General features: G+C 45.0%; 2 protein-coding genes across 5 annotated transcripts in view; both read right to left on the bottom strand.

Annotated features, from left to right (window-relative positions):
* The window catches only part of CKAP5 (cytoskeleton associated protein 5), a 52,035-nt gene extending 42,445 nt beyond the window's left edge, over positions 1-9,590 (bottom strand). For all 3 annotated transcript variants that reach the window (XM_066321137.1, XM_066321139.1, XM_066321140.1), the window contains exon 1: positions 9,519-9,590. The gene's annotated coding sequence lies outside the window, so the exon portion shown is untranslated. The remainder of the gene's footprint in view (positions 1-9,518) is intronic.
* A 1,648-nt stretch (positions 9,591-11,238) lies between these two features.
* LRP4 (LDL receptor related protein 4) overlaps positions 11,239-15,488 on the bottom strand; it is an 82,804-nt gene continuing 78,554 nt past the window's right edge. Inside the window, exon 38 of one of the 2 annotated variants that reach the window (XM_066321136.1) lies at positions 11,239-14,548. In XM_066321136.1, coding sequence (XP_066177233.1) covers positions 14,213-14,548 — 336 coding nt within the window. In that variant the 3' untranslated portion in view covers positions 11,239-14,212. The remainder of the gene's footprint in view (positions 14,549-15,488) is intronic. The other variant, XM_066321135.1, reaches the window with a different exon arrangement.

The raw sequence follows: 15,488 nt of genomic DNA, 5'->3' as shown, positions 1-15,488 counted from the left end.
TTGTTACTATACTTAGATGCATACTTTGAAGAGCAGACCACTATTTTTATAGCTCTAGAAAATTACCAGAAGCCATTAAAGATTAGAGAGCAGGGCAATTTGTAGTATTTCGGACACTACAAGTCTCAGTTGGTGAAACTTTTAGTAAGCTGAAAAGGCACGTGGAATATAAGCTCATCTAAGCTTGAGGAAGAATGCACTAAAGCTAAGGCACTAAACCAAAAGGAGTTCCCATCAACACTAAAAACTGAGTCTTACTGAGACATGCTTTTAGTGCTATGAATCAGTGTCAAAAAATAGCCAGATGCAAGTGTAAGGACAGTCATTGTAACAACTTTACAAACAGCAGAGCTGAAGTGAACAGTTACCAAGAAGAACAAAACCCATTTTTGCCCTAATTCTAATGTAGCCAGAGTCAGCAACTGTCAACAAAAGATCAATTTCTTGCCACCTGTAGGGCTCAAACCCTTAGTCATTTAAGTTTTTGTGGTTTCCCCCTTCTCCCTTTCCTTTAGATTAAAATAAGAACATTGACTATTAGGGTATGACAGATGAGATATCAGGCTCAATGCCCATCTCAGACTTATTGTACAACTAACTTGACAGCTCAGAAAATAATGAGAGAACATGTCTGATGCAGAGAGGTCAGCAAAATGAAAATAGCAGCAGCAGTGGAAAGGGCTCCCAGTGTTATTTATAAGCACAAAATCAAACCAGAGAGGGAGTAACACCAGTCTGAAATCACAGATCAAGCCAAAAATTCTATTACCTGGTCATACACAGCAAATGATCATTACAAGCATATAAGTAAGTACACAACACTAGCAGAATGCTCCTAACAGAAATTCAGCCAATGCCAGCAAAGCTGTATACTTTAGCCTACAAAGTATTGTACCTAATACTCAGAGGTTCTCTGTAGAAAACGGATTGAATTAGGGGTGTATTTTCACTCACATAAATTAATATAAGCAAGTTCTTTAAAGCCTTCTTTCTGTCAGCCACACAACACTAACACATACAGCTAACTCAAGAGCAAAATTAGGCTAGCAACAGCATACAGTAAAAACAATCTTTTTTATTCCTTCCCAAGATTGGTTAGAAAATACCTAAGCAACAACCCAACCTCTCAATAATTAAAAAAGAAAAACCATAATAAACACAAAGAACTCCAAACCCCCTACCTGTCACCAACACACACGTCCCACCACAAATTACACTGAGTTTGCCTTAAATATTTACAGGTTCCTATGGATATTAATACTGTTCTCACTATAATCACCTAAACTATTAATTTGCCCAATGGCAGTAAAACAAGAGGCAATGTCGGAACACAAGTTGACTACATAAACAAGTGTATCCAAGCGTTATTATGGTTTGTCCTTCTCATTTCCTTTCCCTTCTAAACAAACAACAATATGGCTATTTTTTCTTGGTATCAGCACAGTGGTACCAAGTGTGCTTCTAAAGAAAAAAAAAATTGGGGGGGGGGGGGGGGCAAAGAACTGTAAACCACTGAGCATTAATGGATCTGCTCATTATGTAAGAAGCAAAGCACTCAAAAGTGAGGCTACCTAAAACCCATTCTACTGAATCGCTAATTCTGTTTCACTGTCTTTTTTAATGTTCAACTTAATAAAAACAAAACACCCCCCTCTTAGTCACAGCATTCCTCAATGTCAGGAATTGGCAAAAAAAGGTAAACTTTACCATGAGAATAGAACTCAAAGGCCATACCTATCCCAAACAATCATACGAGGTCAAGAGGGCAAGTGAGTTACTGCATCCAAACTCCATCAGCCTTTTGCAAAGCATCTGCTTCCATTTTAAACTCCTGCTTGTGTTTTCTCTGCCCCAGCCTCTCATTTTTTTCTCTCTTATCCCTCCTTCAGCCTACTGAGTTCAAAATTAAATAGAAATCAATACTCTTGATTCAAACTCAATACATTTTAGCTATTAAAAACCCCAACCAAACAAAAACCCCAAACTCCCAAAAAATGCAAACCAAACATGCACACTGAAACAACACAAAAAGCACCACTCTACACCCAAAGCAAGATGCTCATGGCAAATACAGAAGGGGGGGGGCGGTAAAACATATCTAACTCTATGAAGGTGATGACTTCTCTCCAAAAGCAAGAAATCAGACTGAATTCACATGAAAAGCTTTCCAAACAGCCCACCCAGCAATGGATGCAGGCATGCCCTATAGTGAACACAGTTTCCAGCAGTAAAATTCCCCTTCCCTCAAGTTAGTTCTGCAGCCAAATGCCATCAACAAAGACAGCTTTGCCAGTATAAACTGAACTTGCATTAGGAATGTCTTCATTAGAAACACCAATATAGAAATAATGGAGTACTTCCTCAGTGTGGATGCAGACAGCATAAACAGATGCAGTGGTCTCTCCCCAAAGTTACATACACCTTTGCAAAGAACAAGCAAAGTGAACTTTATAGAAAATTAGGTAGTTTTGATTCTTAATCAGAAACTTGGAACTAATTCAAGCTATTGCCTTTTTTTTTTTTTTTGTTGTTGAAGAACACATAAGGAACCAATACAAGGACAATTCTGAACAAAAACAAAAAGGGGAAGAAAGCATAAACACACCTGCCAGCAACAGAAACACCAGGATAAAATTTTGGCACCTGTACTGGTCATTTACATTCTGGTTTTTCGAGAAAACTGACAAAGCATGAACTTCCTACTTCAGCAATAAAAAGAAGCATTTATTTCTCTCCAGAGATCTGTTCTGCCAAGGAAAGAAGGCTTACTGTAGGACAGTCCTCAAACAACTACTACAAACCCCAATTCAGTTCAAATCCTGAAGTCGATAGCAATCCTATTAAAAAGGCTTGTCCATTACCAGACTGATACTGATTTACAGGTTTTTTTATCCTTACACATATACAACACTTCACTGTCACGAAGTACAACCTCTTGTACTCGAATGATACAGTACAGAATCTAGAATTTCCCTTCCCACATCACAATGTGCTTAACTTAGGGGGCTCACATATGATAAGAGAAACATAGGGAAGGGAGCTGAATGACCACGAACTTCATGTATTTTTTTCACTCTGGTCAACTCAGTTCCCCCACTATTTTTAGTCATTAACATCTACAATCAATACTTCAATTACAAAATGGGTTAAGTTGCCTTCTGCACTGAATCTGGCATCTAAAAATAGCGACAAAATTATACTCCCCCCAGCGATTTACAAATCCCTTTAGAACAGACAATTTCTCAGAAAGTATTCCACAGTCACAGAGGGAAAGCTCCTTCTTAAACATCCAGTCTTTCTAGCTTCATCACTGCTCATGTCTGTTCTAATGCCAAGATTTTGTACTGTCTACAACTTGCATTTACCAGTATAAAAGATGGTTGTTTCTCTTTCCAACTAAGTCACTGGGTTCTGTGTGATCATAGAGTATGCCACATTTGACAAAAAGGCTTTTCTAAAAAGCTTCTTTGCAAAGACATGTAAACCTCAAGTCATTACTTCTCCGCATCCAAATAGCAAGTGGCCTCATTATGTGATAATACAGCTAAATTCTGTTTTTACTAGTGAATTTGTAGCAATGAAGTGTTTGACCTACATAGATTTTTTTGTTGTTGTTGTTGTTGCCACAACTTGGAATAAATAGAATTAAGTCTTTCAGTAAGAACATTCATTTTGGTAAAATCTAGAAAACTAGACCTCTGAATCAACTGAGCTGCCAAAGTAAGTTTTGTGAGAGACATTTGTCATGAAAGTGGTCAATGCAACATTTCCAAAAGCAAGTCACCCGAGAACTCTGTAGTGGAGATGAATAACAAATCTCTCCTGACAGTTCTTGGCAGGGGAAGTTTATATTACGGAACAGTGAGAAAATGAAGACCAAGACCACCAAGAAAAGAACAGGATCTTTTGAAGGGAGATTATGCAAAATGCAACAAGAGTGGAAAGCATTTACAAGGCAGCACAAATGCAAGAATTTCAAACATAAAAGTGAGAATTCCCAAATGAATATACGTAAGTCTGGGAAACAAATATATCAACACATTAAAAGATTCTGAGAAAGTATCAAAACATCAACATTTCGATTCACCACGCACTACTACTCAGAACAGCTCCTACTCAACTTCTAAAGAAATGGTTTTCCTGCTACAATTTAGAGAGCTGAGTTGCATTAACATCATAGCTTATAGTATGGAGTACTGCTAAGGAAAAGTCTTTAGACCATTAACATTCTAAAATGTGATTTCTTTTGAAGCATATTGATCACCTATGCCTGTATTTTATTGAGAAGTGCCAGCTTCCAAACCACTTTCTAAGGAAGATGTACAATGGCAAACTAGGAAGCCATTTTATGCTAAACAAAACCAGCTGTTTATTGATACTGATTGTCTACTTCTCCCTACTCACTTTTACCTATTGAATATTACTGTTGCACAAGAACACCATCAAATATTTTCATTTTTAAGATTCTCAAAAACATTACTCAAGAATAAGTTCTGAGAAATCAAGACAGGTCTTTTTAAAGGAAAAATCCATTTGAAATGTTCCTATACAGCAGGGCACAAATTTGGGGTGTACACAGCTGGATGTCACATTTCAGATAAAACTATACTTCTTGGCAGACAGAGCTCTGCTAGTGCAACCACAGTTTTCCTAGCAGAAAGAATTATTTGTTTGTTTGTTAAATGGCAGTTTTGGGTCACATTTACTCTTTGGCTCTGAAAAGATGAAGTTTCACCTTCTTAGTTTAGCCCAGCACAGTTTCTTTTGTATTTGCCAGCCAAACCTTGCCATTAAATACAACATAAAGTAGCTCAGAAAAAAAGGTTGAAGACTCACATAATCATAACACAGCAGAAAATAAAAAATTTACAGAATTTTAAAGGCTGGCATTTCCAATTGGTAGATGAATTATAAGTTGCAAGATACACAGACTCTTGATGAAAAAATAGAAAGACCTCAGAATAATGAAAAGAAAAAGTAGAAATGCATGCTTGTAGGTCCTAACTCACCTCAGTGAAATTTTAATAGCACAAATGACATGTTATTGGTAAGATATATAAATACTTGATTTCTCTGGAAAAATACATTTTAATACATGGCCTCTGAAAGTAACCAGGGCCATTCTTTTCCATTCACCTGAAAGTGAGAGACAATGCAAAATAAACTGACCTTTTGTTACAGCTAAGACCAAAAGCAATTTGTAACTGCATGGGTAAGCCTGGAGTGAAGCCAGTCTTATAGAGCCGAGAAGGGCAAAAGGGAAAAGGGCAACACACGGGCAAGTGTACAGGCATGCACTGACATCATTCTAAAGGTGGACAGTCAGGAGTGAAAGATGTCAGTGGGACTGTGCTTCGTAAGCTGCAAAGCCCCCCATCCGTCAAGAGGTTTTACAAAGCTCAGGCATAAAAAGGCTCATGTGATGTTCTTTAAAAGGACGGCCTGAACTGCTGATGAAGGAAAGCTCCCGCAGAGACATCACTATCTCCCTCCTTCTCTAAGGGAAGCCCCTCTCCAGCACGGCTTCCCTCCGCAACTAGCGGCGCCCCCGCCATCCCCAGCACCTTCCAGAAGAGCATCCCTTCCACTTCTGCCCGCAGCCCCAGACGCGTCCCCGCAGCCCGGCGACGCTCCCCGTTCCGCGGGTGCGCGGCCGCAGGCCGCGGGCGGGCACGGCCCGGCGAGCAGGCCGCCCGAGCGCCCGGCATTGTCTGTGCCCGCCGCCCCCGCCGCACGGCCGGCTCGGGCCGGGGCCCCGCCAGCGCCGCCGAGCACCGCCCGCGGCTGGGCCCGGCCGGACACTCACCCTGACAGCTCCGGGCCGGCTCCCGGCGGCAGCGGGCGGGAACCGCGGGCGGGCCGGGACGAGCCCCTCCCCGCCGCGGGCGGGGCTCGGGGCGCCGCGGCCGCACCTGGGCGGGAGCCGGCCCCGCGCCGGGGCCAGACAAAGGCGGGCAGGGCAGGGCAGAGGCGGGCCGGCCCCGCCGCGCTGACCCCGGCGCAGGCCGGGGCACATCGCGCTCCCTTCCCGCCGCCGAGCAGCCCCCGCGGGGCCGGGCGAGCGGCTGCGGTGCCGCCTCTCGGCAAGGAAGGGGCCGCCGGGCCGGCGACCAGTGACCAGCTCGGCCCGCCGGGCCTGCTGTCCGCATGAGTCATACCCCGAACGCCCGCACCCGTCAGAACAATTACTACTCTAACATAGGGAGCTGCGGTCATACCCGAACAGGCAGCAGGCATTATCCCAGGCCACCAATCAGCCGGCAAGCCCTAATTGAAGGAGGGAGCGGTTCTGTAACCCGACAGGAGGAACAAGGCCAGCCGTGGGGAAGGAGAAACAGTGCCTTCCGAAGGAGGTACGAACGAAGAGCCTGGCACTATACCATCCCCGCATTTCATGCTGCTGTGAGATGTGTAATGACAGCACTCTGGTGGAGCTGATTCATCAGCAATCTCTCTAGCCCATCGTCTGACATTTTAAGATGCATTTCTATAGTGACAATAACAACTGAAGAAGCTGGTATGGTGGAAACTGGGTGTCACTTGCTTCCTCCTTAGAAGAGCATCAAGCCAAGTGATGTAAGGCTGTATTTTTCCAGCCATCTTTTTAGCTAGCTGAAGAAAGAAGCCTCTTCCAGGCACTGGCAGTACCAGCCATGCTTCCCACTGAATAATTGTCCAAGTTACTTTTCCTACCACCTCAGTCTACCCTTGCAACAGGGAGGCACGAACACGCACAGCAGCTTCTGCTTTTCAACATCTGACATTTGCAGCAATCGAGCTGTCATAGACAACCCCAGACAATGTACAAGTACTTAGGTCAAGAGACTCTTTATTCAAACAAGCCAGAGCAACACTGCCCAGTGCAAGGCAATATTTAGTTTAAAGAAAAGAGTACAAGGCTTTTCAATGTCACTTCAGAACTCCACCCATATAACATGAACCGCTGGGAACAGTCTACAACAAAGCACCAGCAAAGCAATACCACATTAGTCTTGCACTATGTTGTCGTGAATCAACCATCTGCTAGAGATGCAAATGCTTTGTTTTAATGCCATCCTGCTCTAGCAGAGACTTGACAAACCATTTACAATTAAATAGTTTACAAACAAATTAGCAATACGAGTTTATGCATTTCTTTTATAAGCCATATAAGGGCAGCTGCTGGTGGTATGGAACAGAGGAGAGGTAGGAACTGGAAAAAAGGGAACTAGATGAACACTGACCGTGATTTTGAAAACCTTAATTAAACGTTTGCAAGCATTTGCATCTTTCAAGTGTCCTTCCAGTAATACATCCTACACAACAAAATCCACCGAATTAGATAATTAAGATAGTTATCTCTACTCCACAAAACATTCAGAGCAGTTTCTAATTGGATGTACTGTTCAAGATGTGCGTAAGTGATTTATAAGAGGGGACAAACAGAAGTGCTGCGTTTGCAGATGACAACTGGGCAGCAAAAAAAAAGAGAAAGGATTGACTGAAGAAGTGTATAACATGTTAAGTGCTTTTCAGCTGTAAATTTATCACCAAACACACAGAGTGAAACAATTTATAACATTACACTGAAATTCAGGTTTTCTGCATTGACTGTTAAATAGAAACAAGATCTGCCCGTTTTGGCAGACAGTGGTGTGAGAGCACAATCCCACCGTGGCAAACCATGTTTTCAGAGGCAGAGGCTCAGCTTACAAAACTGGCCCATACAAGGGGAAGGACCAGCCAGTATGAAAGTTAAGTCTGACAAAATGCAAGACTTAAGTGTACAAGAACCAGGAATCATGTTCCATCACCATGCATTCCCTTTTTCATATTAGAATATCAAGGAAGAAACCTTCCATCAACACAGATCTAAAGCAGTCAGAATGACTCCCATACTTCTAAAACTCAAATTTCTTCTCATCAAGTCGTCACTTATTTCTTCCTATAGCAGGTCCCCCATTTAATTTGCCAGTGATTCTGCTTTGATGTATCACTCTCTCAAAGTTGTTTATAAGGCTTAGCCCTATCACAATTCTTGAAGTGCAAGCAAAATCAAGCAGTGAATCTGCAAGGAAGCTACCAAAACAGCAAATTTAAAGAATGGCCAAGCCTAAGGCAAGAAAACCAAACAATTTCTAACTTTTGCACAATCAACTGATCTCATCTTGGAAACCAAAGTAAAAACTATCCAGGCAATTTGCACTCAATCATTCTACCTTCTGAAGTGAACCTTTCTCAAAGTTTTAGTAACAGACTTTTAGAATACTCCAATATTCGAGACTCCATGCATTCTGAACTAAGCAGCTTTACAGTTTCGAACTAATAGATTCACTGAAAGTCTACAGCAACACATTATTTGATACACAAGTCATACATTAGGAAAGGCTTCCATTGCTGGTAAGTCAACATCCTGACAACTACTCATCCCCTTCTCACCTGCACAACGCAACTTGAACTGCACTGCAGTTCAGCAAAAATAGCAGAAAATCAAACACTAAAATCAGCAAAAAAGTAAAAACCTCAGAATAATCATATAGATGATAAACAACAAACACAAATCAGTTAGAAAACTGTAGCAAGTGATTTTTTAAAATCTTATTCTTAGAACAGAATCCTGGTTTGCTTAAGGCACACTGAAGTATCATTCCTCAGCCTCTGTCTTACAACCCAAAAACTTTGGGTCTCTCACTGATAGAAGACAAGATTCAGGAGGAAAACCCTCTGTACACCAACCTGAAAACTACCGTCTTTGGAAGAATCACAAGACTTTCTGATTCAGAAACAAAATGAAATGAAATGGAGGAAAGGGGTGTGTGCAGAAACATGGGACACACACTTCTATCCAGCCCTTCTTCGCACATACTAAAGGGGATTCAACAGGAAGCATCTCCTAGTGAGGGGCTCTGGCAATTTTAACACTTGCACCCAACAATAGAACTGCAGAAATAAGAGATGAGCTCGCGCCTTTGGATTTAACATTACAATCAGCTCAGAGAAGGTTTTTCTTAGGACATTCTAGAGAGGAAACCGACCCTGCACGCAGCCTCGGGAGACAGAAGGCGCCCGGCCCGCATTTCCCTTAAGGGGTGCCGGGTTCCCCCGCCGGCCCCCGGGGGGACGCTCCCTGCCGCCTCCCACGGAGTGCCCCCACCAGCAGCCCAGGCCCACAACGGACGGAGGCGGCTGTAGCGGAGCCGCCGACCCGCGGCTCCCACCGCCCCCGGTTGGCGGGCGGCCTGAGCGAGCTGCAGCTCCATAGCGCGGCGCGGTACAGGCCGCAGCCTCTCGCCGCTATCAGCCGCAATCCTCACGCCGCCGGGCTCTGCGGGCGGACGCCGCCGCAGCCCGCGGGCCCGGGCCGGTCCCGTGGGGAGATGTCGCGCCGCTGGGACTGCGCCTCCACACCGTCCCCGCGGCAAACCAGGAGGCTTGGGCCTGGCGGCGGAGGAAGGCCTAGCCGGCTCCCGCGGGCGCGGACAGCGGATGGGGAAGGGACCGTGGCTCACCGGGGACGAGACAAGGACGGCGGGGCTCACCTGGGCCCGGCGAGTCGGGCCGGTGACGGTCCGGCGGCTGCTCGGCGGGGTTTGAAATCGCCAGCACCGCCCGCACCTCCCAGTGTCCGCCGCGCCCATTGGCCGCTGCCGGCCCCGCCCGCGCTCGCACCCGCGCTCCTTATTGGCCAGTTTGAATCCGGCAGCTGCAGCGCGTGCTCTCCGCGCGCCCCCGAGACGGCGGCAGCGCAGCGGGGCCGCCGGGGAGCGCGCACTGCCGCGGGAGCGCGCGCCGCCGCGGGCGGCCTCCAGCGGCACCGGGCCGGCCCCGCCCGCCTCGGGAACCACCGAGACGGATCTGTCCGCTCGCTCGTTCACCCCGCGGAGGGGGCATGAGGGGGCTGCCGGGTCCTCTGCGGCCGGAGCAGCGCCTGGCGAGAGGCGCTGGTCCTAAGGCAGCCGGGTCAGGCCGCAGGATCCTTTGGGAAAGGGCTAAAGCGTCTCGGAGCTGATGGATTCGGCTTTGAGGAAGAGCCTACTACAGAGGAATGGGCGTTCTCTTTCCTATGGTCAGTGAGCTTGCTGACCATAGACGTGACTGAGAGGGGACCTCATCAATGTCTGTCAGTGTCTCAAGGGAGGGTGTCAGAGGATGGAGCCAGGCTCTGTGCCGTGGTGCCCAGCAACAGGACAACATGAAACGGGCAGAAACTAATGCACGCTAAATTCCACGTGAATAGGAGGAACTTCTTTACTGTGTGGGTGACCGTGCACTGGAAGATGGCCCAGAGAAGTTGTGGAGACTCCCTCACTGGAGATCCCAGGATCTGTCTGGACACAGTCCTGTCCCCGTGTGCTCTGGGATGACCCATCTTGATCAGGGAGGTTGACTCGGGTGACCCACAGTGTCCTTTCCACCCTGACCTATTTTGTGAACTGTTTTTGGAGCACACTGTGTTTTCCCTCCTTTGTGTCTTCACTTCAGCTTGAAACATTGAAGGAAGGTTTTTCATGGGTAATCCAAATAGAAGACAAGGGACAGCAGCGTGCCATGCACACAACTGCAATTAATCTTACACTGCCCTCTCCCCACCATGCCATGTAAGCACCATCAGTTTTTTTAAAGTGAGGCAATTTTTTCATGACCTGACTGAAATAGCTTCTGCATTGTGCATCAATTGTGAAACAAGCAGAAATACAGTTGTTTTAAATGTTTTCAGTAGTTCTTTCATCAGAAAGAGACAGAATATGTTACAGGATTGGCACCAGTACTGCAGTGTCAATGGATGTATTTGTGGATGTTTCTTTCATTACACAGCCTTTTGTACTATTTAAACTCTTGGTTATAAAAAAAGGCAACAGAAACTTAAACAACACCCCCTACAGAAAGAAAAAGCAGCTCTTCTTCAGAGCTTTACTTTACATTCGGCAGAGGCTTGAGATCTCTACAGTCCTAATACAGGCCAAAATGAACAGTCATGTTAAAGAGTGGGAAAAATAGCGAGGTGGGACAGAGTGAGAGGTATTACATGTGTGAAGGAATTTGCAAAAGTGGATGTAGATATTGGGCCCATGATTCAAAATCATAGGGGTACAGTGTGTGCTACAATCAGGTTTTTAAGAACCCAAATCTGTTCCTACTTTCTTGCTCCTCTCAAATGTAGCCCAGTTGAGGTTCTGTCTGAACAGGGTTGGGAGTTCCTCATTCAAAAGAGAGTCCAAACAAAATGCATGATTTGTAACCAAAAGCCAGGCAGAGTGGTTAAGAAAATCTAATTTTATATTAAATTATCATCAACCCCTAAAGTATTGAACACAGTGGTTAAATAACTCCAGAAAATCCAATGTCTCCAGTGAGTAACGTTAAAACCATTACACAGGAACACACGGAAATCACTGACGTTAGCTCGGGACAGACAGGAGAGAGGTTTGCTTTTTACATAGTAGATCAGTGCTCAAGAGATCATCCTCCAGCAGCCTTTCTACATTCTTAACATCCTAAGTGCAACGAGGACTTTCTCTTCCCCAGAATGGGGAACCATGATTCATCCCCAAGGCAGCATCTCACTGGGGCTGCCTCTAGGAAAAAGACACAAATTTCTGCCCACCTCACTGGTAGAGGAGGCTGTGTGAGATTTTATTGCTCCTTTTCACCATAATCGTTTGAGGAAGGGAGCAGAGAGCAGTTATGAATGGTTGTTAGGCTGGAGTGTGCAGGGTCTCTCCTAAGCAGCAGCAGAGAATATTGATCAAGGTGGAAATCACAAACACCATGAATTGTTGGAAAGACTGACTGTGTTTTTCCTTTCCATTCCACACTCACGACTCAGACAGCAATTACTCTGACAGGCTGACTTAATCTTAAGTGACAGGTCTGGGCAGATGTTTCCCTTCACCCCTGTCCCACCTCAGGGTTTTGGTGCATGGTCATATAAGCTATTGGGAAAATAACTAACAACCCATTCCAGAACCCAAAGAAACCCTGCTCTCCTACAAGGCAGAGCCTTCCTCCCCTATCTCTCCACTCCCAGCCCTGATGCCCCTGCCTCTACCCATGGTTTCTGCTCAAATTGATCCTTCTGCCTACGCTTGAGCCCACTGGTGTTGTCCCTGCATGAAGTGGCTTAGATGGGCAGGGTCCATGTCAGTGGTCTGCACTTGTTTCTCAGTTCCCAGCTGAGTCCACACCTCAATCCAAAAGTGCCTCTGCCCAACAAAATCAATGCTTCCAAGGCTGGAGTCAAACAAATAAATAATTAAATAAAAATCTAATTAAAAAAAAAATCCCTCTGGGAGTAGGGAAGAGTCCCACATTAACACAGGGAAATCCAAGCCTTAGCTCCAGTTCATTTTCCACAGGAATATACACCAGTCAGCCCAATGGTGCAGTTAGGAACAGAGTCTCAAGCCATCCAGCCAGGTCGAAGCTGCAACCTTCCCCTACCTACAAAGCTACCTCAGCTGTGAAAAGTACAGGCAAACCACTGTTGTTTTTCAGGGGTAGCAGGCCTGTTAGTATATAAACAAGGTTCAAGCAGAGTAGGACAATTCTCCTTTTTAATCAGCTGAAAAAAATACTGCATGGGAGATGTACCCTCTCCCTACCTCTGAACCATACCCCAGTGTTATGTTTTGCTCTCTTTAAATCATGGCTGGGAATGTACTTGACCTCTTTCCAGGCGATAAAACAGGTTACAAAGTTTGCAGTGAGAAATTCTTCACTGGAAAGTTTTGCTTCCAAGGATCTGGCTTCATGCTTAACGTTTTACCATGTGATTCGAGGGGTTAATATAAATTTCATTTTTGAAGAAGTGTCAAGCAATAATTTCTCTTTTTTCTTTTTGAACAAACAGATGACAAGAGAATATGAAGAGGTGGCAATAGTCCTTGGGAGCACGCAACACCCAGCTCAAAATGCTGCTGGGTTTCAGCTGCAAGGGTAGGATGACATTCCCGAAAGGGTAACAGTCTTAGAGGCCAGAGAACAACTGAAGCTCATGCAGCTGATGGGAAAAATTATTTGGCAAGGAGAGCTATTAAGTGGTAACAGAAGAACTTAAAGTGCAATTCTATCTGATAAACAACTACTTAAAATGGCCCTTGCAGCTTCCTGATTATTGTCTCTCATTCTAGGTCAAATGGGCTCAGCCTAGTAATAAAGGAGTTCCTAACTGTCAGCACTGAGCATTCCCCTGGGAAAGACTTGACCTAGGAATTCTCTCTTTTCCCTTATTATGGTAATCAAAAGTCCTAAAGGCCAAAATAATTGGGACCTTGCAGAATTAGGACTAGTGGAGACATAGCAAATTTTCTTTTTCTTTTTTTATATATCAGTTATGCAAAGATCAGTAAAATTTAGGTCTTGCTGAGATCCATTTCCTCCCATTAGCTCTGTAGAGCTAAGTAAAATACCAATCTCTTCTTGTCTCAAGTTCAGCACTCAGACTGCAGTACCTACAGGGAATATAGTTCTGAATGGGCCATTTGCTGATTCTTGCTTTTCCAGAGTAGAAACATGTTTTAACAGGAAAGAGGGGAACAGGAGCAGTGTCCACTGCCAGCAACAGACACAGTGCTCCAATCTGAGCATTCCTTGAAGTTTTTAGTAGCAGGTATAAAAGTAAGCAGTGATGCTCTCATGAAATGAGTCTTGGCAACTGTGGTTACCCTCTTTATGCCTTTGCAAAGTGACCTGATGCTGTGTCAGTGTCCTCTTGAACCCCAAAGTATATCTCATCTATATCAAGACCTCTCTCATGTCAGAGACCCCTCAACACAAAGCCTCAAAGAGTGCTGCTAGTGCTGGAATGACATGGGGTACTTCTGTGACCAGGAGTCAGCAATGAGGCAGCTCTGCTCTCTTCATGGGCATTGACCATGAGCTGGATGGCACAGGACTTGCAGGTTGCCAGGGAACAGAGACTCCAAACCAGATTCAGGCCAGACAAGTCACTGAAAAAGTTAATGTGGCAGCTTCCAGGAAAAGGGAACATATAAATAAACCACAGACAGTGAAAATGAGTCAAAAGGGTCTCTGGGTTCCAACCAACCCACCCATCCTCCTTCTCCAACCACAACAACACAACTGCCCAAGCTCCATGCTGAAAGGCAGTCTCAAGCCCCTTGCAAGAGAGGCTGGTCTCTGTGCCCTTCCTTGCCAGGCAGGCAGAGTCCTGTCTTTTTTGTGCAGAGCAGAGGGTTGGGAGGGTACGACTGTTTCCAAAGTCACGTGTACTTTAGACCTCGCTCTCTGTGGAGGGCTTGCGTTGGTGTTTCCAGCCTGTGTCTGGAAGTGAGCCCCGCCGCTCAGGAGTGGCTGCTGCTGTGTTAACACTGCTGCATTCAGACTGTTCTTCCTGTAGCAGCTGCTCAGTTTCGGTGTCATCCAGTGAACCAGAACTAGCCTGGATAGAGACCGTATCCGTCTTCATGCAGACATGGTCCCGGAGGATCCCTCCACGGGAGCTCCGAATCTGCTTCAGGTCATCCCATTCGGAATCATCACTGGATAAAAGGCATATTCCCTCCACAATCTTGATCTTCTCCTTAGTGTAGCTGTGGTCAGGACCAGTCTAGGGAGAAGACAGACGAATGAAAAAAATATGTCTATGGAAAAATACGGCAAAGAGCAGTGCAGAGCTGGAATGAAGACAGTGAAGCGGACAAAAAGCTGGACCTCCATGTAAACAGCCACTGACTTTAACTGTCACAATGACAGAACCTATTTTAAGCTTCCTTTAGTTTTTCACCACCCCCAGACGAGTCCTCCCTCCAAAGACTCTCATGCCAAACTCCATGATTCCTTGGTCATGGAAGGAGAATGAGGATGAGGCTGCTCTTCTCATTCAACTATACATATTACCTGACAGAAGAGAGTAAGAACACTGAGCCTAAAAAGGAAGGAAAAAAACCCCACCAAACAAAATGGGAAGCGGAAACAGACAGAAAACCTCATAGTAAAAGTAGGCAGGAGATCAATTCTAGTTTTGCAAATCTTTACATCTGAGTCATTCTAGATTCACTCTCAGCAGAGCACAGCTGGAATACCACTGTTGAGTCCGAGTCTCACAGCGACACAGGGGAAGGAGATTATAGGGAAACAATGATAACGATCACAGGCTAAACGGACCACACTGAGATTAAAGTAGTGAAATCTAACTGGGTTCACTGACAAATAAGGGAGCATCTGATCTATCCCTGAGGAGAAAGTGGAGAGGGTGGGGAAATATACATCTATGTATATCAAGGAGCAGAAATAAGAGAAAACCGGAAAGGATTTAGATTCTCAGATAAATAATCCTGGCTTATCCTTAATAGATAAGGTTAAAATGGCTTGAAGATTTGAAGAATCTATTGGATAGTATCTTTGAAAAGCAGTAAGGGAAAACTCTCCCCTGCATAAGTCTGTGATCCCCGCTAGAGGAACTAATTGATCTAACAGATAACCATAAATAGTCCTAACAGAAATGCCTTTTTAAAATATCACTGAGTATGAGTAGCCAAAGCCCAGAC

This window comes from Sylvia atricapilla, chromosome 6 (genome assembly GCF_009819655.1).
Source record: "Sylvia atricapilla isolate bSylAtr1 chromosome 6, bSylAtr1.pri, whole genome shotgun sequence".
NCBI classification, from domain to species: domain Eukaryota; kingdom Metazoa; phylum Chordata; class Aves; order Passeriformes; family Sylviidae; genus Sylvia; species Sylvia atricapilla.
Note: the sequence above shows the minus strand (reverse complement) of the source record. Positions and strands in the feature narration are given on the sequence as shown.